The sequence below is a fragment of the Lipophrys pholis genome (assembly GCF_963383615.2).
Source record: "Lipophrys pholis genome assembly, chromosome: 5".
In the NCBI taxonomy this organism is placed as follows: Eukaryota; Metazoa; Chordata; class Actinopteri; order Blenniiformes; family Blenniidae; genus Lipophrys; species Lipophrys pholis.
Window position 1 is genome coordinate 3,492,480 of NC_137628.1, and position 23,495 is coordinate 3,515,974.

The window sequence follows — 23,495 nt, forward strand, 5'->3', positions numbered from 1 at the left end:
GGAGGCATTATGAAGGTAACCATGTCCATTAAAGAGGTGCAGTGGTTAGTTCTCACGCCTTACAGTGACATTACATGCCGGTTCGAGAAAAGGGCTCGAGGTGCCTTCATGTGCCGAGTTTGCATGTTCTTCCTGTGTAAATTGTACATTTCTTTGACTTTGTTCTCTTTATTTTCATAGTTTGTTTGCTTGTGTCTTCCAATGAAGAAAGTTCATCAAAACAGAAGAGAATTGTTAAGTTTGATCGAGCAGAACAGACGATGGACGGTCACTGACTTGTTCCTCTTAAAGCTCCTGACTAAACGTACTTCCTCGTGTCTGTCGGCACTTCGCTACTCTCTGTGTCTGTAGTGATCCGGTTTTCACGGGTGCAGGTTACAAGTTTGACCCCAACACACCAGAAAAGGGAATCACTTTTATTCTTTATATCTTGACCTTTGACCTATTCCACACAGGGCGACCCTGTCAGATGCAGTTCAGCCAGTGCAACTCAGAAAATCCCTGTTCTCACTTTGAGCTTGGCTGAGTTTACTTTTGTGTCTATAGTTATGGTAAAGTTAAGACTAGAACAGACCGGGGTGTCAAACTCCTTTTAGGTCAGGGGCCACAAGTAAAATAGAGCCACAATAACCTTTAAATGTAAACTTGAAGGTTTTCCTTTGTTGAGGCGCAGATTATTCGTAATGAAAAAGTCTATATTTTCACACAACGACATAATTACTGCGAAAAAATGAGCAATCTCAAGATAAAGACAATTTTAATGAAACCTTCTGATGCAAAATACATTGAAATGTCCAAAAACCTTTTCCTCTAGCTGTTGCATTATGGGTGTTTTTACAAACTCGCCCTGACATCATGTCTTTGAGGCTAGTTTGACAGCAACCAAAAAACAGTTTTTAGTTGTTACCATTTGTTTGGTAGTTTGAAGCCTCTTGCAGGCCAGTTTTTTGGACCGCAGACCTTATGTTTGACACCCCTGGACCAGACACACACGTCTTTGCATGTCAACGAGTTTTCATATCTGATCAAAATGTCTCTAATCGTGTTCTTAGGGAAAATGCGGGAATGCCTGCAAACTGTGTCCCTGCAGTCAGTCTCCTCTGGCGAGGTTTCACCGTGTTATACTGCTCCACATGAAAAGTGGCAGAAACAGCTGCGTGACAGACGAGCTCAAGAGAGAATTCAAAACCTTTTGACTTCCGATCTTTGCAACAGGAGACTTTTAGAGGACGTCGAGCTCTGAGCCTGCCTGACATAAGAGGCATGCATTCAGCATATCTCCATGATAGCAGATGAAAGAACAATGAGCTCTGCGTCGGTGCGATGAAACGGTTTATTTGACACCAGTCATATTTACCTCATTGCAATGTGTATCAAACAACAAGCGTTATGAAAATTTGTTCTTGCACAAAATGTCACCAACAGAAAAGACACATTCACATTTGCGAGCCAGGTTTTTGGCAGTTCTGGTTCTTTGGAAGTTTGCTAATAAACTAAGGAAGGGTTTGTGTAACACCACAGGTGAGCTTCAGGAAGACGTTTTGACCCTTTCTTCTGCTCGCTGCTGCATTTCATGCAGTAACAAGTTTTGCATAATCTAAATTTAGGAAGACTTGGTCTCGCTCAGTGAAACCAAGAGGTTAAAGTTTGGATTTGTGCACGTGTGCGTGTGTGTGCGTGTGTGTGTGTGTGTCTCTTACAAATAAAACGTAGGCTTCATGTGTGAAAGATGGTAGATCTGCTACATTATTTACATGAATGGACTGGCAGACATTCATGCACCAGAGAACAGGATTAAAAGCAAAGCGAAGGGAGAAGAGGTGTTTTTATGGGATTAATCTGGGCTCTGGGTCAGTGAACTTATATATCGCCTTCCTTAAACTATTATATATTCTTCTGGTATTTGCTAAATGTAGGAAATTAGAACGAGGATTAAAAAGCTACAGTCTAATGAGTTCAGTCTGATTGGTCCACGGTTCTTGGCAAACTGCTATAACTGTTAATCTGGACTATGAGGTGAGTTATGCTGGCTGAGGTATGACGTTTAAAGAGGTCTGTGTTCACTTCTATCCGAGCATTTTCTTTTCTTAACGTTTAAGAGTACAGCGAGGAGAGGAATTGTACAGTCACACAAAGCATTTCTCGCTGCATGATTTTCAGATATATTGCTATTGTTGGGGTCAGCGTGTGATCAGAATATGCAAATTACCCTAGTGGTAGGCTACCGGAAGGTTCTACCCTGTCAGAGGTAATTTACATATAAACGAATCGCCAAACAGAAGTAAATTGTTATTTACGGGTTGACAATTACTGATCACTAGCGGTAGGCCACCAAAGTAATGGATTACTGGAGTAATAGATTACTAAGGTAATGTACCAAGTGTAAGTTATGCAAAGCTATAAAGGTTGATTGGAGTAAATAGTCAGTTATCGGCCAACAGCTTTGAGCTAAAAAGGGTCGCCTGACGGGAGGAACCTCCACGGGGTCCAATCGCGAAGGCGGTCCACCAGTGGCACGACCGGTCAACAGGCGTGACGGGTCACTCCTTTGTTGACAACTGCGGGTCAGTGGCGTGACCTACCGAAGCGCCTGTGGACCCACAGGAGGCGACTCGCTGGAGTAACCGGGGAAAAGCTCAAGCTGCGAAGGCGTCACAAATGGCTATTGACCTATCAATGAACAACGGTACTTGATTACGAGTGATGATTAAATTACGGAGAGCAACCTATGATTCAAGTTATCAATGAAACAAACCTGCGATTTGTAAGTCAATAACTGAGGGGAGGCTGAATTACTTCGGTGGAGTGGACCACCGAAGGTGATCTGCAAGTAATTTAGAATGGATTGTTAATCAAACAAGTTTGGTTATTTATCTAATAACAATCGGGAGTAATCAAGGAGGAGTTGGAATTAATTAAGTAAAGTCGGGGTTTACTAATTAAATACAATGAGTTATTTGAATGAGCTAAACCATTGAAATTGAATTAAATGCAGTTAGGATTATTAATTGGATAAACTTGCGCTTTATGAATTAATAATACTGGATAATTGGATGCTGAGATGCACGAAAACCACTTAAAAATGATTAAAAGCACTCTTGAGTATTAATTGAATAAATTGACTAATTTATTAATTAATAAAGCATACAAATTATCTATCTGCAACAAAAATAAATGAACAATAGCTTAGAGACAATTCAAGTTGTGATTAGGTTAACTGGGTAACAGATCAATCAATAATAGTGCGGGTAATTAACCACAGAAAATGCGATGAAACACTTAAAATTATTTAAAAGCAACGCGGGTTATTCCCGTGGAAAACCTGCATTCATTCGCCAACGCCTCCTAGGTGTGTTAAATTACCCAAAGCGTTAAAATCATTGAAATTGATTTAAACCATTCAAACTATTAATCAATTGAATATTACCGTTACTTAATCAAAGTCGGGGCACCAGCTGAAGTTAGGGTCTTAAACGAAACATCAGTCTTAAAAAAGAAAGTTCAATTAAAATGTTTAAATTATTATTTCTGATTGAAATGATAATCGCAATTTAACTGAAGCAGGAAAGGAAGGCTGTAAATCCGAGCACTGACTGTTACAACCAGCAGTTGTCGCTGAAAAGCACACAAAAACCACCAAGAATCGTTCAATTCAACTATTAAGTGTTTATTAACAAACGTCTATTCCTAAATCATCAATCTATGAATCACATCTAATCAATAAACATCAAGCAAGATCTCATAAAACAACACAATACAAAACAAAGCCAGCTAATAAAGTGTGTGTGTGTGTGTGTGAGTGTGTGTGTGTGTGTGTGTGTGTGTTCGAGTGTGGGGGAGCGATGTGTGTGTGTGTGTGTGCGGGTTTGTGGAGCGAAAGGGGCGTGACTTGGTGAGAGGGTAATGACCACGAACGTCCACCAGAGGGAGGTAGACGTCGGCGGTCCGGTGTAATCACCCGATCTGGCCACTAGGTGCGCGTCGGCGCGCGGGGCAGTTGTGATGACTTAATGCAACCACCAGATGGCGGTACGAGCGGTTGCAATTACCCACGCGACTACCAGAGGGCGCCAAACGGCTCGGCGACCCGGCGAGGAAATCGATGTGATTACCCACCCGGTCACCAGAGGCGCTCGGCGTGCTCTGCCTGGGATAGCGTGACGTCACTGAGCTCCGCACGGGCCGTAGCCGTCGGGAGCGCGCCGGATTCCTTGTGGCCGAGAAATCCGAGCCGCAGTGAACTACACACGGTCCCAGGGACGCACTGAAAGGAGGCGCTTGGAGGCAGCGGCGGCCGTACCGTGCGCTGGTTAGTGAACAGGGAAACAGAGGAGAAGAGGAGAGAGAGAGAGGAGAGAGGAGGGGGTGTCTGACTGTGTACACTGACGCGACCGCCTCAGCTTACGCGTACAGAGTCCAAAAACGGCTGTTCAGGCAGATATGGACTCTGGGAGCAGAAGCGTGAGCTGAGGATGAGGAGGCTCGCGCGTGCGTGCGATGATTCGCGTGGATGGCCGTCCACGCGTAGACACAAAAGTACTCAGAAACAGGGATCGGCGTCCCAAAGTTACAAGTACCAACAATAAACACACAGCAATAATAATATCACGTTATTCTAATTCCTGCCCAGACTCTAAGCCTTACTTGGTTGGACGAGGGGGAAACGTGCTTCCGTGGCCAGGTGAAATCCGTCGATTTGTGGCCGCGGGCGGTTCTCTGGCGTCCCAGAAAATAGAGACCTGACGTGGACTACGGAGGGGAAACCCGTAGTGTGATCCGAGGGGCGATCAGCAGCTTCTTGCGATGAGGGGGGGAGTGAAGAAGCGATGCTCAGGTCGGTCTGCAGACGAGCGTGCGGTTGCAGCGCGCGCTCGGGGTCCGGATGATGCAAACAAAAAAAGGAAGAAAAAAAAGAAGGGGAAACCAAAAATAAAGGGAATTCCCGCTTTTCTTGAGCTCGTCCAGCGAGGTGAAGAAAATTCAGGCCCGGTCCAGGTGCGTTAACACGAGGCGCTTTGTCTCCTTACGAAAAGGTGCGTCTGGGTTGACGCGATTTCGTTTTGGAAGAGGCTGGATCTCTTCCCGGGCCTGAATTTATACCGTTATGATGTCTTCCGGGCTCCCCGCGGCGTTGGCCGTGGTTCAGCCAATCCACGCGGGGTTGGCTTGCGCGTCACCGGGCCGGTCACCCGGTGATGACGGGATTTTGGGTCCCCCTGCCGTCGAGCTGCAGTGCCGCAGCTAGAGGAGGGGGGACCCGGGGGCCCCCCAGGGGGGGGTCATGTGATCAATGGCGAATTTTCCAGGGTTGAGCACATGGTTTCTTTGTTCTCAAAGAAACGTGGCTCACCCCCCTCCTCGCCCCCCCCCTTCCTCATGAGGGTGAGTGAACAAAGGATTTTGGCTCCAACATATCTAACATCACTACGTCAGTACCTGCACACGTCTTTGAAACGAACCGTTAAAGTGCATGTTTCCAAAAGTTTCCATGTGAGGACTGAGCAGAAACAAGCTGGTAAACCCTTTGTGTGAGCGTGGTGTCGGTGTGAGCGTGGCGTCGGGGTGCGGGTGAAGTGTGGGGGCGTGAGGAAGTACTCAGTCATCGAGCGGTGCTGCCGGACACAGAGCTGCTGCCTGAGCTGGAACCGCTGGAGCCCCGGTCTTCATAGATGGAGATCTCGATCTGGAGAGGGAGTCGTTAGGGAGCGACTTGTTTCTGTTTGGACACGCGTTGATACGTAACGATGCTCAGGGCTGAAAGCAAATAAGTACAGGTACTCATATTACTGTAATTAGTTTCAATCTCTGTGTACACTTAATTGTGGGTTGTTTTTTTTCAAGCATGTGATTTTCCTCAGGCTTTAGTACATTTGAAACCTTGTGATCTACTTCGTTTAAAAAAGTTGTCTTTGGTGTTGGTTTAGTACTGGGTTGGTTAATGCTGAAGCTATCAGCAGTCACATGGATCAGGACAGAGAAAAGCAACTAGTAACTTAATCAAAAAGCCTCAGTACTTGTAATGATATCATTTCACAACAGTAATCAGTGACTTGCATGTCACTCCCCACAGTGACATCATCATTATTGTGAATATCCGCGGGGTGTGTAAGGATACAACACGCATCCCTCGCTCGATGGGATCTGTGATGAGGAGACCTCTGGGCGCATAAATCTTCTCATTCTGCTCCTGAATGTACTTAGCAATCTTCTTCAAAACCTGACAGACACACAGAGCAGGAGACATGAGCAGCAAGGTGGAGTCGGGATTCAATCGACATGAATGAGGACGACCAGTCCCACCTTCTCGTAACGCGTCTCCATGCAGAGGAAGATGAGATACGCAGTGGCGCAGGCCAGACAGCCCTCCAGGTACGACTGTCCTCCAATTTTCTCTGCCTCTGCGTAGTAATTATTCAGCGTTTTCACAGTGTCCTCGAACAACGTCCTCTCAATCTGCACAAGTTTGGAGCAATGAAATGGCAACCATCAATGGAATGTAGGTACACAGCTACTGATATGTTGTCCTTAAACAGTTTAGTGAGGTGATATTATTCACACATTCAATTCATTCTACTTATGTCGGCTCGGTAAAACACGACGTCGCGTGACGGCAGGTTCACTTTCTACAATTTTTCACATTTTAATTTGAGAAATAAGTTTGATTAATGTTCAGGTAGGAATCCGGTGTGTAGCAATAACAATAGTATTCTTATTTTACATACATAGTAGTATGTGTTACTACTACTACCACCACTAATAAAATTAAAAAAATAAACAAATACAATAATAATAATAATAATAATAATAATAATAATAATAATAATAAGTGCTAGTCACTATACAACTGTACAGCTGATTATTGAACAATATTTAAATGTCATTATGAAGGCTTTACTACTAATACTACAAACATGGAGCATGTGTTCGCTACAATAAAACATACAGTGATGGATAGTTTCTGGAAGAGCATTGATAGACTTGTTTTGTTTCTGATGCATTAAATGTAGACTTCTGTGACTCCATAAAACAGTTCATGAATTATCTACATCGAGTTATGAAACTGGAGATTTGATTTCCTACTTTTCACACTTGGGAAAACTGTCGCTAATTGTACACAAGGTGAATAAATTACTTAGTTGCACATCTACTTATGAAGTATGTTAAATTTGAAATGCTCTGCGTACCCTGCTCTCCAGCTCGGAGGGGAACTTGGTCTGAAACTTGCAGGTGGTTCCTTCGCTGTAGTCTCTCTGGATGAATACTTTGTTGGCCAGAGACGCGCTGTGCCTCAGCTCCTGCAGGTTATGAAACTGAAGATGACAAAGACACACAATGATCAGTCTTTATGCAATATATTATCCAATATGACGACACACACACAGAGACATATTTATCGATCTTCGTGCTTCTGAAGAAAAAGACTTTATAATCCATAAACTGATAAGTCATCCATATTAATAAGAATAATAAAATTAACATCAACGGGAATCAAAAAGCTGAGAGAAACAATGCAAGTAGTAAGAGTAACATGGTAAATGTAAAATATGATCAAATATCATTGAATTTTTTCTCAACTATAAAGCTGATATCTTACAAAGCGCAACAGAAAAAGTCAAACTAGAATGAGGTTCAGCTTCAGGTTTAAACATATTAACTCACGCATAACACCGTTCATACAGTAACTCCTGAATGGGTCCCCAGAGACGGTGTATTCCCTCGGCTGGACCTCTTTGATCACATGTTCGCTCAAAACGTGTGGAAACAGTTTGATGGAGGTGAAACCGAGGATGGACGACAAGCAGACAGTGTGATCGATCACTCGGTGGACCAAAGCCCAGCACTGGACATACTATACCTCTGACACACACACACACACACACACACACACACACACACACACACACACACACACACACACACACACACACACACACACACACACACACACACACACACACACACACACACACACACAGGAGGAGAAACTATTTTTCAGTCGGCTTATTTTTGCTTTTCATATTTTTGAAACACCAAATATTCACACACAACCTGTGTGTCTCCAGTTTGCTCTAAAACTCGCTGACACAACAGCAAAAGTTAGAACTAGAACATTTCCGTTAAAATGTTATGCACCTGCTGCTTGCTGCCGACGAGTGTCCACTAGTATCCAAACTGCCACTATCAGATATAATGGAATGAGTTCAAACAGCAATATCATACACAAGTGTGTGTGTGTGTGTGTGTGTGTGTGTGTGTGTGTGTGTGTGTGTGTGTGTGTGTGTGTGTGTGTGTGTGTGTGTGTGTGTGTGTGTGTGTGTGTGTGTGTGTGTGTATGTGTGTGTGTGTGTGTGTGTGTGTGTGTGTGTGTGTGTGTGTGTGTGTGTGCGTGTGTGCGTGTGCGTGTGCGTGGTAAGATGAAAGAAAGATGATGTCACACATTGTGATGGTGATGATTCAGTGGCATCAAAGCTATGAAGTATGGTTGTGATGTCACAGATCAAAGCGCAGATTTTGAAAGGACAGACACTGCAGCTGCCCCAGAGTTCATATGTGTCGTTCGCAGGTTTCACTAGAAGTACCAGATTACATGATCTGCCAAATTGATTACAGAGCAACATAAACACAGAAGAGATGACGTTCAAGGCAAAAATTAACAAGTTTCTGCGTCGTGGAGACGATACTTGTCCTCTCCTCTCGAATGATGAGGACTTACAAGAAAGCCTTCACAAAAAGTGCTGTACTGTTCTTGAGGAAACAGAAGCCATTAAAAGAAAGAACAGCACCCTGAATCTCCAGCTGGAAGAGCTGAACAACAAGCTCACCAACAGTCGAGACCTCCAGCGTAAGTATGAAGAACTGAAAGCTGAGAGAAAAATGATCAGAAGTTTAAATAATCTTTTGAAGAAGCAAGTGCTCATGCTCAACGGCAAAGTCAAAGCTCAAGCAGCCTTGGAGGAGAAATACAGGGCTGTAAAGGAAGACAGGGACAAATTCATCCAGGACAACCAAGCTCTTCGGAACAATCTGAAGGTTATGAGCAGCGGACTTAAAGACTGCAAAGCACTGGAAAAAGACGGCAAGGCAATAAATGCAAAGACCAAAGCCCTGAGCCGAGATAAGTCTCCGCGGGTGAAGGTTCGAGACCTGATGAAACTCAACCAGCAAAAACACTTGGAAGTAAAGTACAAGCGTGAGCCGGTAAGGAGCCTAGACTTAACGGGAAGCAGAACCAAACTCCAGCGACAGCATCCGGAGTTGAAAGAAAAACTGAACAATGACATTCAGATGAAAAGTGACTTTTTACCACTGAAGAAGGTGCAAAATAATTTGCGGGTGCAGCAAAACAAGAATCTTCAGTTCCACAAGATGAACCTGAAAAAGCCGTACGAACAAGCATGTCTTAATATCCAGCTCAGCGAAGAGGAGGTCAGAGCAAAGCGAGGGACTGTTGAGGGAGGGAATGGTGACGGTGTGGCGCTCTCTGTTGAGAAAAACGACCTCTTGCTGATTAATTTTGCCTAACTGACCACTACAGGGCTCCGGTCAGAGAACACACAGCCGCCCCCACATTTGCCTGCAAATGTGTAAGACCAGGGATTCTTCAAGTGTCTTTGGTGCATCTCCAGGTTTCACATCAGGTGTCGTGAGGATTGCTGCTATTTCACTCTGTGCTAGTTGATGTGGCTGACTGTACTGGAGCTGTAGTGCATGCATGGCTGCTGTGTAATTGAATGGATCATGTCGACATGACTGACCTATCATCTGCGCCTCAGGGAGTATACGATGTTCGAGTAGCACAAGGTATTTGTATTTTTCAGACAGTTCCAGATGGGGTTCAAGCAGATTGTCCAAAGCTAACTTCAGGTTAGCAAATTACCTTTCACTATCCGTAGTGAAGTCTGGGATTTTGGGTTTGGGCACACCATATGTGGAGTGTGATTGTGGACCAAAATTGTGTGAGACTGTAGTCTGACTTGTCGGGAACAGTGCCTGATGTGCTGCAGTGGTGTTACTCATCCCTGGCACGGGTACATACTGAGGTAGACAACGAGTTGAGCTGGAGGATAGTTTGTTGATGATTGCGGCGTCTGATATGAAGCTGACGGCAGGGCTGCAGGGGCTGATGGCTGCTGTACCTGAGGCTGGTACCTGTATGGAACGTCATCCTCACAGCGATACGCCTCTGTTCTCTGGGGCTGTAAGGGGACTGACCTTAAGAGAGTGCTGCGCCCGCTGCTCCTCCCTGCTCCTCATGCTCATTCATCATCGTCAGAGTGGGAGGAAGGGGCAGGCCAGTGAGGATTGTAGGCAAGGATGTACTATTCCAGATGTCCAGGTGTGCGGCGCTGTCTCACTTGTCGCTCTGGTGCGTCCCTATGAGGGCGGGACGTTGTATAGCCCTCTGATGCCATATTCTGTAGTTGTCAATAATCCGGCTCGAAGGACCCTTTGTTGAGGAATACGACCTCTGTTGCTGATTAATTTTGCCTAACTGACCACTACAGGGCTCCGGTCAGAGAGCACACGAGACATCAGATGAAATTTCAGTCCTTTAGTGAGGAAATCATATGAAAGGTTGTGCATTCTGCATACAACGCAGAGAACGGAGCACACAGTTCGAGTAGTTAACTAATCAGAGTGTAGGAGCCTAAATGCATTTTATTGACGTTGGTTAAAAGGGTAAATAACAATTTAAAGGGGACATATCACGCTAACTCCACTTTTTTAGCCCTTAAATGCATTTTGTTGTATATTTAGAGTGTTTAGAAGTACAGAAAAGTTCAAAGTAGTCTCTTCAGGTGCTCCGTTGATATCTTTATATTCTGTTTTGGTCATATTTTGCAATCTGTTTCGATTTTTCTATTCTCTATTACGTTTTTTGAACAATGACGTCAAAGTATTCGCAGCGGAACTGCCAAATTAGGACATCGACTCCAGGCCCACAACTTCGAGCAATCCGCCATGTTGGTTTCTCGCTGCGATTTTGTAGTCCAACCTCAAGGATGCCGAAGTTACGAGAGGATAAGTCGAAATGTTCGGTTGTTGGATGTAGTAACCCACAAGCTTCGTTACACCGTCTCCCAGCATCAGAACCTTTTCGAAGTGCCTGGTTGAGTTTTATTTTTCACAGAAATGTACCCACATCTGTGGGTAAGGTCATTTTTGTGTGCGCGAATCACTTTAAGGACGACTGCTTCAACAACCTCCGCCAGTATAAAGGATTTGCCGAAAGACTTCGTCTGATTGAGCGGTCAGTTCCTTCTATCTATGGAGACAACGAACAGAGCACTTGGGTAAGCTGTATATAACGCTAAAAAGTGTGATGATAAGACGTCCCTGTCATTGTTTTGTTAGCATTAGCAGTTGCACCGTCTTCATATGTTAGCGCTGTGTGCTCGTTTTAGATCCTTTAATCCTATGATATGGCCTACGTGATTTAATTTAGTGTAAATATAGTAACACACCATTGCGTTACATCCATATGAAGACGTTGTTCTTCGGGTGCATCATCGTCATTTTCATCTCGCTCCGCCGGGTCCGACTCTGGCTCCAACATGTATGGCTGGATGGACAAATCTTCCGTTGTTGACATTTTGTAAATAATGTGTGAATATAAAGTTTCTGCGCCGCTAGATAATTGTATCTGTTCTATCAAACTACAAAGATGGTCGAACAGGGTGGCGTTGAACCGAGTGTCACCTCTGCAACCTGGAGAGGAGGCGGGGTATGAAGTGTCTCATTTGCATTTGAAGAGACCGCCCCAAAACGAGTTGCTCTCAGAAGCGCATCAGAAAGGGGGTAGAAAAGGGGCCTGTGGAGCTCTAATAATGAGGAATTCAGACCCAAGCATTGCAGTTCCGCTTTATATAGACCACAACTGTATGATTTATATGTAAAAAGGAAGGATTTAAAAGCATGATATGTCTCCTTTAAGTTAATCTAAAACTGCAGTAATTTAAGTTAATTGATTTAGAAGGAATTAGGAGGATCATTTACAGGTATTTTCAGTTCATATGTGCAATATTGTAATAAGTTAATGATTTAGTATTTGGGGTTAATTTAGGTGGATAAAAATTTACTTTATGTCATATTTGCACTGTTTGGAAATGAGTAACTGTTTGGTGTTTTCAGGTAGCTGTGTACCTTTAATTACTTAATTGATGCTCTCAGGAGGGGGGAGTTTGGGGGTTACCTGGGACTGTGAGTCAGGCAGTCTGAGAGTGGAGCCACACGGTTTTTTGACCTCTCTCCTTCTTTTCTTATCATTAATGATTGTTACCAGGATTTAACGGACTACTTTTATGACGTTATACACCTTTGGACATTTTTCCTGTACCACCCCTTTTTTGTTTGTTTCTGAGCCTAAATAAACTGTTAAACTTTACGAGTGGTCCTGTGGATTTTTTCTATGTGGATAAAGAAGAGGGAAATCGATAGAGCGTCAAGCTAAGGCTTCATTCAGTGGGAAACTACACAGAGTTTGCCATGGTGAGTTTACTACGGTTTAGCAGTTTCTGAAAAGACACGAGAATTAAAGAAATCGTCAGTGACTGCTTCACCACCGTAAACCTGTTTGCTTCAGAACGTGCGTAGGAGGACGCAAGTGCCCACTCGGCCTTTAACAATAAAAGTGCCCACTTCAGAATATTTAACTTGGAGAATTCTTAACACTCCCCCTTCATGAGATTGTATTTGATCCTGCGCCACAGAGCCAGACCATAATCCTGACCAATCAGACGACGGCTCAAACCAACATGATGTGCACAGGAAACCTCATAAGCTTCATGTGAGAGGACCAGAGGGGAGCCGTCACCCATTACAAAGCTCCTAGAGCTTCTCTGTGTGGAGGTGACGCGTTCCCATTGTGTCCCTCTGAGCAAACAGTGGTCCAAATCATGTCTTTAAGACCTCATTTCCATGTCTTCAGAAGACGTCTTCAGGGAAACCAGAATGAATATTTTTTTGAACGACTTTCCTGGACATTGCATGGATGTCCTGTCTGGACGTCTTGGGAACGTCCAAACAAGACCTCTGTTTGAGGTGACGCACTGAAAAAAAACAATAATAATTGTGACCACACCTGGAATTGAACCCTGTGACAGGGAGGTGATTAAGCCCTGATGGGAATCAGGTGTGCGGCCTCACCTCTCTCCCCGGACACTGGTGTGACAGGCGGAAGAGACATGCAGGACTGCAGAGTCTGCATGTGAGAGTTTCAGTTTGTGGTTTTTGTTTATTTCAATAAAAGAATTATGGTTTTGACCTTCCCGTGGGCTCACCACCTGCTGGAAAGGTTCTTAATCGGTGCAATGTGATCTGGGTGACAGTGCTCAGACTGCCACCCCGCCACCCGGAAACGGATAGGCGGGAGAAAATGGATGGATGGATGGAATTATGGTTTTGGGAACTTCTGACTCTGTGACTCTGTGGGGGAACCCGGCGGTGGTGTGCACAACTGCCACAAACCCAAACCTCTTTTATGACAGGCAAGAACCCTACCCAACAGACCAACATCACACACTTCGTCAAATTAATTCTCACAATAATTTTGTAAGTATGTCACTTATATATGACCAGCTTAAAAAGTATTTGTGATTAGACTAACAGTGCCTCAGATAACATCAGTTCATACAATGTCCAGGAAAGACGTGCGAAACTCTTACACTCTGTCTTCCCTGAAGACGTCTTCTGGAAGTATGGAAATGACGTCTTGAACACGTGATTTGGACTGTTGCTCAGTGGACTATGTGTGGGTTTTCTCCGGTGCTTCAGTTAACTCCCACAGTTCAAAATAAATGAAAACAAAGAAAAAGGAAAAGGCATTTTATGTTTATTGATGACCCTCAAATCACTGTGTGTGTGTGTGTGTGTGTGTGTGTGTGTGTGTGTGTGTGTGTGTGTGTGTGTGTGTGTGTGTGTGTGTGTGTGTGTGTGTGTGTGTGTGTGTGTTTGTCATCAGTTTGCTGTTAAACCTGCTGAGAAAACAGTAAAAGTGAGAATAAAACATAAATTCTGCCCAAAACAAGTGAACTAATTAGCAGGTCAATGTTTGTGTGGTTGAGGATGAAATCATGAGAAACAAAAAGTGCAAAGTCGTGTGTGAATGAACATTTCCCACTTAAATCCACATAAATCAGACAGTATGTCTTTATTTTCTGTTCTTGTTTGCTTATTTTGACCTAAACAAAGATGACTAATATGTTCTCATATCAAAAACAGTGGAGGAAGCATCAAGTTAAGGTTTATAATAGTTACTCTGTTTTAGTATTTTGGGTACGTTCAAGTGTCCAATTTCATATATCATGTATAATTGTGCACAAATGTAGTACAGTTTACACCATATAGTACCTTTAAAATCATGAATTTAATTGAATTAATGCTTGAATGTTTTTATCTGCATTTTTCAGGCAAGTAAGTTTATTTTGTGACTGAATTTTTAAACATTTGTTCAGAAAGTAAATGAGCACCACTTTTAGAGGTTTGTTTGCTCTGAATGCAGATAATTCACAAAGGTAAAAGGATTACAACAGGAGTGTCAAACATAAGCCCCGTGGGCCAAAACTGGCCAACAAGAGGCTCCAATCCGTCCAAACCACCAAGCATATTGTATAGATTTCAAAGAAAACGTAGATTTTTATAAAAAAAAGACAAAGTTCTTAAGAGTAGCAGACACAAATCAACACTGAGACCTGAGCTGATAAGATATATATATATATATATATACACACACACACAAGTTTTCTGGACATTTCACTGTATTTCGCAATGGAAAGTTTCACTATTTCACCGTTCTGACTGATACCCCTGGATTACAAAAATTGTTCATCAAATCATTTATAATGAGAGTAACTTTTTATTAAGTATAAAATAGGAAATTGAACAAAAACTTGTTCATGACTACACATTTTTAGGACGCTACACCTCTTTTACTTACCCTTTTAATAAAAAGTTCACAAACAACCACAAAGGGTTTTGTAGGAAATGCAGTGCTGCTCTGCTTCTTTATTCCCTTGTGCACACTCTTACTCTCTTCACCACCATTCACCATGTTGTGTCTAAATCTAACGTGTTTCATTCTGTCTTCTTCCACCTTCTTTTGTTGTTCTCCACGCCCCCGTCCACGCAGCGCTGGCTCCATCATTTTATGGTTTCCACTCTGCTGCAGCCCCGTGCGAAGCCTCCAGCTTTAAGATGCTTTTCCTCACGTGTGTCATGGCGCTGCCTGTGCTGACACACCTGAGGTGAGAACGACCTTCAGTGAAAAGCAAACATCCTGCTTCACACTTGGAAGCAAACATCCACTCAGAGGACCCTTGGTGGCGCGCAGTAACAGAGTCTCTGCTTATCAGGACACTGCTCTTTCTTCTGTATGCATGCTGGAAATGAAGAAGGAAAAACTGGGCCGAGCCGTTTATGCAGCATGAATGCAGGCGTGCAGGCGTGTAAAACATTTGTTTTACAGCTGTGATGGTGAAACTACTTTTTAAATCTCTCTTCTGTTCATTTCAAGAAGTGATCCTGATTAAAATGTCTGGAGTTTTAAACCATGATGCAAATTATTAGATCTGTGGTTTTCCGTAAAACATTTCCACAGCAGACCAAAAGTACCTGTGACCTTTAGAAGCTTTGCTTCAAGGAAGTGAAAACATTTCAGGAGCTTCGTTGCCTGAAGTCCAGGACGCTTTGTAGAAACCAGGTTGATGCTGATGGGACTTTTATTGGGGTAAAAAAATAACCCCGGACCTGAACATGGATCCTGGGACAAACAGTGGAATCACACTGCGTTCCTGTGCTGGTGGTTCACGGTGCTTCGGGAGAGCTCCTCGTATCAAACTGCAGCTCTCTGTTCAACAATCAATACATAATGATATCTTTTTTTTTTTCCTTTGAATTTAGATTTTTAGACGTCGGAAAAAATATCCATCACGTTAATTTGATGTTAAAACAGTCTTACATTGACTTTTCTGGTGGGATTTCATGATCAAAGTCATGAGACTGAAACAAAACTTAAAAAAAATAAAGAGAAAACTCACCAAAATCTGCGTGTGCAATCCTTTTTATATTGTATGGAGGCATTATGAAGGTAACCATGTCCATTAAAGAGGTGCAGTGGTTAGTTCTCACGCCTTACAGTGACATTACATGCCGGTTCGAGAAAAGGGCTCGAGGTGCCTTCATGTGCCGAGTTTGCATGTTCTTCCTGTGTAAATTGTACATTTCTTTGACTTTGTTCTCTTTATTTTCATAGTTTGTTTGCTTGTGTCTTCCAATGAAAAAAGTTCATCAAAACAGAAGAGAATTGTTAAGTTTGATCGAGCAGAACAGACGATGGACGGTCACTGACTTGTTCCTCTTAAAGCTCCTGACTAAACGTACTTCCTCGTGTCTGTCGGCACTTCGCTACTCTCTGTGTCTGTAGTGATCCGGTTTTCACGGGTGCAGGTTACAAGTTTGACCCCAACACACCAGAAAATGGAATCACTTTTATTCTCTATATCTTGACCTTTGACCTATTCCACACAGGGCGACCCTGTCAGATGCAGTTCAGCCAGTGCAACTCAGAAAATCCCTGTTCTCACTTTGAGCTTGGCTGAGTTTACTTTTGTGTCTATAGTTATGGTAAAGTTAAGACTAGAACAGACCGGGGTGTCAAACTCCTTTTAGGTCAGGGGCCACAAGTAAAATAGAGCCACAATAACCTTTAAATGTAAACTTGAAGGTTTTCCTTTGTTGTGGCGCAGATTATTCGTAACGAAAAAGTCTATATTTTCACAAAACGACATAATTACTGCGAAAAAATGAGCAATTTCAAGATAAAGACAATTTTAATGAAACCTTCTGGTGTAAAATACATTGAAATGTCCAAAAACCTTTTCCTCTAGCTGTTGCATTATGGGTGTTTTTACAAACTCGCCCTGACATCATGTCTTTGAGGCTAGTTTGACAGCAACCAAAAAACAGTTTTTAGTTGTTACCATTTGTTTGGTAGTTTGAAGCCTCTTGCAGGCCAGTTTTTTGGACCGCAGACCTTATGTTTGACACCCCTGGACCAGACACACACGTCTTTGCATGTCAACGAGTTTTCATATCTGATCAAAATGTCTCTAATCGTGTTCTTAGGGAAAATGCGGGAATGCCTGCAAACTGTGTCCCTGCAGTCAGTCTCCTCTGGCGAGGTTTCACCGTGTTATACTGCTCCACATGAAAAGTGGCAGAAACAGCTGCGTGACAGACGAGCTCAAGAGAGAATTCAAAACCTTTTGACTTCCGATCTTTGCAACAGGAGACTTTTAGAGGACGTCGAGCTCTGAGCCTGCCTGACATAAGAGGCATGCATTCAGCATATCTCCATGATAGCAGATGAAAGAACAATGAGCTCTGCGTCGGTGCGATGAAACGGTTTATTTGACACCAGTCATATTTACCTCATTGCAATGTGTATCAAACAACAAGCGTTATGAAAATTTGTTCTTGCACAAAATGTCACCAACAGAAAAGACACATTCACATTTGCGAGCCAGGTTTTTGGCAGTTCTGGTTCTTTGGAAGTTTGCTAATAAACTAAGGAAGGGTTTGTGTAACACCACAGGTGAGCTTCAGGAAGACGTTTTGACCCTTTCTTCTGCTCGCTGCTGCATTTCATGCAGTAACAAGTTTTGCATAATCTAAATTTAGGAAGACTTGGTCTCGCTCAGTGAAACCAAGAGGTTAAAGTTTGGATTTGTGCACGTGTGCGTGTGTGTGCGTGTGTGTGTGTGTGTCTCTTACAAATAAAACGTAGGCTTCATGTGTGAAAGATGGTAGATCTGCTACATTATTTACATGAATGGACTGGCAGACATTCATGCACCAGAGAACAGGATTAAAAGCAAAGCGAAGGGAGAAGAGGTGTTTTTATGGGATTAATCTGGGCTCTGGGTCAGTGAACTTATATATTGCCTTCCTTAAACTATTATATATTCTTCTTGTGTTTGCTAAACGTAGGAAATTAGAGCGAGGATTATAAAGCTACAGTCTAATGAGTTCAGTCTGATTGGTCCACGGTTCTTGGCAAACTGCTATAACTGTTAATCTGGACTATGAGGTGAGTTATGCTGGCTGAGGTATGACGTTTAAAGAGGTCTGTGTTCACTTCTATCCGAGCATTTTCTTTTCTTAACGTTTAAGAGTACAGCGAGGAGAGGAATTGTACAGTCACACAAAGCATTTCTCGCTGCATGATTTTCAGATATATTGCTGTCTAACATCACTACGTCAGTACCTGCACACGTCTTTGAAACGAACCGTTAAAGTGCATGTTTCCAAAAGTTTCCATGTGAGGACTGAGCAGAAACAAGCTGGTAAACCCTTTGTGTGAGCGTGGTGTCGGTGTGAGCGTGGCGTCGGGGTGCGGGTGAAGTGTGGGGGCGTGAGGAAGTACTCAGTCATCGAGCGGTGCTGCCGGACACAGAGCTGCTGCCTGAGCTGGAACCGCTGGAGCCCCGGTCTTCATAGATGGAGATCTCGATCTGGAGAGGGAGTCGTTAGGGAGCGACTTGTTTCTGTTTGGACACGCGTTGATACGTAACGATGCTCAGGGCTGAAAGCAAATAAGTACAGGTACTCATATTACTGTAATTAGTTTCAATCTCTGTGTACACTTAATTGTGGGTTGTTTTTTTTCAAGCATGTGATTTTCCTCAGGCTTTAGTACATTTGAAACCTTGTGATCTACTTCGTTTAAAAAAGTTGTCTTTGGTGTTGGTTTAGTACTGGGTTGGTTAATGCTGAAGCTATCAGCAGTCACATGGATCAGGACAGAGAAAAGCAACTAGTAACTTAATCAAAAAGCCTCAGTACTTGTAATGATATCATTTCACAACAGTAATCAGTGACTTGCATGTCACTCCCCACAGTGACATCATCATTATTGTGAATATCCGCGGGGTGTGTAAGGATACAACACGCATCCCTCGCTCGATGGGATCTGTGATGAGGAGACCTCTGGGCGCATAAATCTTCTCATTCTGCTCCTGAATGTACTTAGCAATCTTCTTCAAAACCTGACAGACACACAGAGCAGGAGACATGAGCAGCAAGGTGGAGTCGGGATTCAATCGACATGAATGAGGACGACCAGTCCCACCTTCTCGTAACGCGTCTCCATGCAGAGGAAGATGAGATACGCAGTGGCGCAGGCCAGACAGCCCTCCAGGTACGACTGTCCTCCAATCTTCTCTGCCTCTGCGTAGTAATTATTCAGCGTTTTCACAGTGTCCTCGAACAACGTCCTCTCAATCTGCACAAGTTTGGAGCAATGAAATGGCAACCATCAATGGAATGTAGGTACACAGCTACTGATATGTTGTCCTTAAACAGTTTCGTGAGGTGATATTATTCACACATTCAATTCATTCTACTTATGTCGGCTCGGTAAAACACGACGTCGCGTGACGGCAGGTTCACTTTCTACAATTTTTCACATTTTAATTTGAGAAATAAGTTTGATTAATGTTCAGGTAGGAATCCGGTGTGTAGCAATAACAATAGTATTCTTATTTTACATACATAGTAGTATGTGTTACTACTACTACCACCACTAATAAAATTAAAAAAATAAACAAATACAATAATAATAATAATAATAATAATAATAATAATAAGTGCTAGTCACTATACAACTGTACAGCTGATTATTGAACAATATTTAAATGTCATTATGAAGGCTTTACTACTAATACTACAAACATGGAGCATGTGTTCGCTACAATAAAACATACAGTGACGGATAGTTTCTGGAAGAGCATTGATAGACTTGTTTTGTTTCTGATGCATTAAATGTAGACTTCTGTGACTCCATAAAACAGTTCATGAATTATCTACATCGAGTTATGAAACTGGAGATTTGATTTCCTACTTTTCACACTTGGGAAAACTGTCGCTAATTGTACACAAGGTGAATAAATTACTTAGTTGCACATCTACTTATGAAGTATGTTAAATTTGAAATGCTCTGCGTACCCTGCTCTCCAGCTCGGAGGGGAACTTGGTCTGAAACTTGCAGGTGGTTCCTTCGCTGTAGTCTCTCTGGATGAATACTTTGTTGGCCAGAGACGCGCTGTGCCTCAGCTCCTGCAGGTTATGAAACTGAAGATGACAAAGACACACAATGATCAGTCTTTATGCAATATATTATCCAATATGACGACACACACACAGAGACATATTTATCGATCTTCGTGCTTCTGAAGAAAAAGACTTTATAATCCATAAACTGATAAGTCATCCATATTAATAAGAATAATAAAATTAACATCAACGGGAATCAAAAAGCTGAGAGAAACAATGCAAGTAGTAAGAGTAACATGGTAAATGTAAAATATGATCAAATATCATTGAATTTTTTCTCAACTATAAAGCTGATATCTTACAAAGCGCAACAGAAAAAGTCAAACTAGAATGAGGTTCAGCTTCAGGTTTAAACATATTAACTCACGCATAACACCGTTCATACAGTAACTCCTGAATGGGTCCCCAGAGACGGTGTATTCCCTCGGCTGGACCTCTTTGATCACATGTTCGCTCAAAACGTGTGGAAACAGTTTGATGGAGGTGAAACCGAGGATGGACGACAAGCAGACAGTGTGATCGATCACTCGGTGGACCAAAGCCCAGCACTGGACATACTATACCTCTGACACACACACACACACACACACACACACACACACACACACACACACACACACACACACACACACACACACACACACACACACACACACACACACACACACACACACACACACACACACACACACACACACACACACACACACACAGGAGGAGAAACTATTTTTCAGTCGGCTTATTTTTGCTTTTCATATTTTTGAAACACCAAATATTCACACACAACCTGTGTGTCTCCAGTTTGCTCTAAAACTCGCTGACACAACAGCAAAAGTTAGAACTAGAACATTTCCGTTAAAATATTATGCACCTGCTGCTTGCTGCCGACGAGTGTCCACTAGTATCCAAACTGCCACTATCAGATATAATGGAATGAGTTCAAACAGCAATATCATACACAAGTGTGTGTGTGTGTGTGTGTGTGTGTGTGTGTGTGTGTGTGTGTGTGTGTGTGTGTGTGTGTGTGTGTGTGTGTGTGTGTGTGTGTGTGTGTGTGTGTGTGTGTGTGTGTGTGTGTGTGTGTGTGCGTGTGTGCGTGTGTGCGTGTGCGTGTGCGTGGTAAGATGAAAGAAAGATGATGTCACACATTGTGATGGTGATGATTCAGTGGCATCAAAGCTATGAAGTATGGTTGTGATGTCACAGATCAAAGCGCAGATTTTGAAAGGACAGACACTGCAGCTGCCCCAGAGTTCATATGTGTCGTTCGCAGGTTTCACTAGAAGTACCAGATTACATGATCTGCCAAATTGATTACAGAGCAACATAAACACAGAAGAGATGACGTTCAAGGCAAAAATTAACAAGTTTCTGCGTCGTGGAGACGATACTTGTCCTCTCCTCTCGAATGATGAGGACTTACAAGAAAGCCTTCACAAAAAGTGCTGTACTGTTCTTGAGGAAACAGAAGCCATTAAAAGAAAGAACAGCACCCTGAATCTCCAGCTGGAAGAGCTGAACAACAAGCTCACCAACAGCCGAGACCTCCAGCGTAAGTATGAAGAACTGAAAGCTGAGAGAAAAATGATCAGAAGTTTAAATAATCTTTTGAAGAAGCAAGTGCTCATGCTCAACGGCAAAGTCAAAGCTCAAGCAGCCTTGGAGGAGAAATACAGGGCTGTAAAGGAAGACAGGGACAAATTCATCCAGGACAACCAAGCTCTTCGGAACAATCTGAAGGTTATGAGCAGCGGACTTAAAGACTGCAAAGCACTGGAAAAAGACTGCAAGGCAATAAATGCAAAGACCAAAGCCCTGAGCCGAGATAAGTCTCCGCGGGTGAAGGTTCGAGACCTGATGAAACTCAACCAGCAAAAACACTTGGAAGTAAAGTACAAGCGTGAGCCGGTAAGGAGCCTAGACTTAACGGGAAGCAGAACCAAACTCCAGCGACAGCATCCGGAGTTGAAAGAAAAACTGAACAATGACATTCAGATGAAAAGTGACTTTTTACCACTGAAGAAGGTGCAAAATAATTTGCGGGTGCAGCAAAACAAGAATCTTCAGTTCCACAAGATGAACCTGAAAAAGCCGTACGAACAAGCATGTCTTAATATCCAGCTCAGCGAAGAGGAGGTCAGAGCAAAGCGAGGGACTGTTGAGGGAGGGAATGGTGACGGTGTGGCGCTCTCTGTTGAGAAAAACGACCTCTTGCTGATTAATTTTGCCTAACTGACCACTACAGGGCTCCGGTCAGAGAACACACAGCCGCCCCCACATTTGCCTGCAAATGTGTAAGACCAGGGATTCTTCAAGTGTCTTTGGTGCATCTCCAGGTTTCACATCAGGTGTCGTGAGGATTGCTGCTATTTCACTCTGTGCTAGTTGATGTGGCTGACTGTACTGGAGCTGTAGTGCATGCATGGCTGCTGTGTAATTGAATGGATCATGTCGACATGACTGACCTATCATCTGCGCCTCAGGGAGTATACGATGTTCGAGTAGCACAAGGTATTTGTATTTTTCAGACAGTTCCAGATGGGGTTCAAGCAGATTGTCCAAAGCTAACTTCAGGTTAGCAAATTACCTTTCACTATCCGTAGTGAAGTCTGGGATTTTGGGTTTGGGCACACCATATGTGGAGTGTGATTGTGGACCAAAATTGTGTGAGACTGTAGTCTGACTTGTCGGGAACAGTGCCTGATGTGCTGCAGTGGTGTTACTCATCCCTGGCACGGGTACATACTGAGGTAGACAACGAGTTGAGCTGGAGGATAGTTTGTTGATGATTGCGGCGTCTGATATGAAGCTGACGGCAGGGCTGCAGGGGCTGATGGCTGCTGTACCTGAGGCTGGTACCTGCATGGAACGTCATCCTCACAGCAATACGCCTCTGTTCTCTGGGGCTGTAAGGGGACTGACCTTAAGAGAGTGCTGCGCCCGCTGCTCCTCCCTGCTCCTCATGCTCATTCATCATCGTCAGAGTGGGAGGAAGGGGCAGGCCAGTGAGGATTGTAGGCAAGGATGTACTATTCCAGATGTCCAGGTGTGCGGCGCTGTCTCACTTGTCGCTCTGGTGCGTCCCTATGAGGGCGGGACGTTGTATAGCCCTCTGATGCCATATTCTGTAGTTGTCAATAATCCGGCTCGAAGGACCCTTTGTTGAGGAATACGACCTCTGTTGCTGATTAATTTTGCCTAACTGACCACTACAGGGCTCCGGTCAGAGAGCACACGAGACATCAGATGAAATTTCAGTCCTTTAGTGAGGAAATCATATGAAAGGTTGTGCATTCTGCATACAACGCAGAGAACGGAGCACACAGTTCGAGTAGTTAACTAATCAGAGTGTAGGAGCCTAAATGCATTTTATTGACGTTGGTTAA

At 43.4% G+C, this 23,495-nt stretch overlaps 2 protein-coding genes across 2 annotated transcripts; both read right to left on the bottom strand.

Annotated features, from left to right (window-relative positions):
• Positions 1-5,599: 5,599 nt before the first annotated feature.
• Positions 5,600-10,254, bottom strand: LOC308109776 (golgin subfamily A member 7-like; the record flags this gene model as incomplete). The annotated part of the gene is made up of 5 exons (XM_080463580.1): positions 5,600-5,683; positions 6,116-6,217; positions 6,301-6,453; positions 7,185-7,310; positions 10,213-10,254. The coding sequence occupies 5 exons, from the start codon at positions 10,252-10,254 to the stop codon at positions 5,600-5,602; spliced, it is 507 nt and encodes a 168-aa protein (XP_080319706.1).
• A 5,788-nt stretch (positions 10,255-16,042) lies between these two features.
• On the bottom strand, positions 16,043-23,073 carry LOC308109777 (golgin subfamily A member 7-like; the record flags this gene model as incomplete). Its single annotated transcript, XM_080463581.1, has 5 exons — positions 16,043-18,509; positions 18,942-19,043; positions 19,127-19,279; positions 20,002-20,127; positions 23,032-23,073. 5 exons carry the CDS (start codon positions 23,071-23,073, stop codon positions 18,426-18,428), a joined length of 507 nt encoding a protein of 168 aa, XP_080319707.1. The 3' UTR covers positions 16,043-18,425.
• Positions 23,074-23,495: the final 422 nt, after the last annotated feature.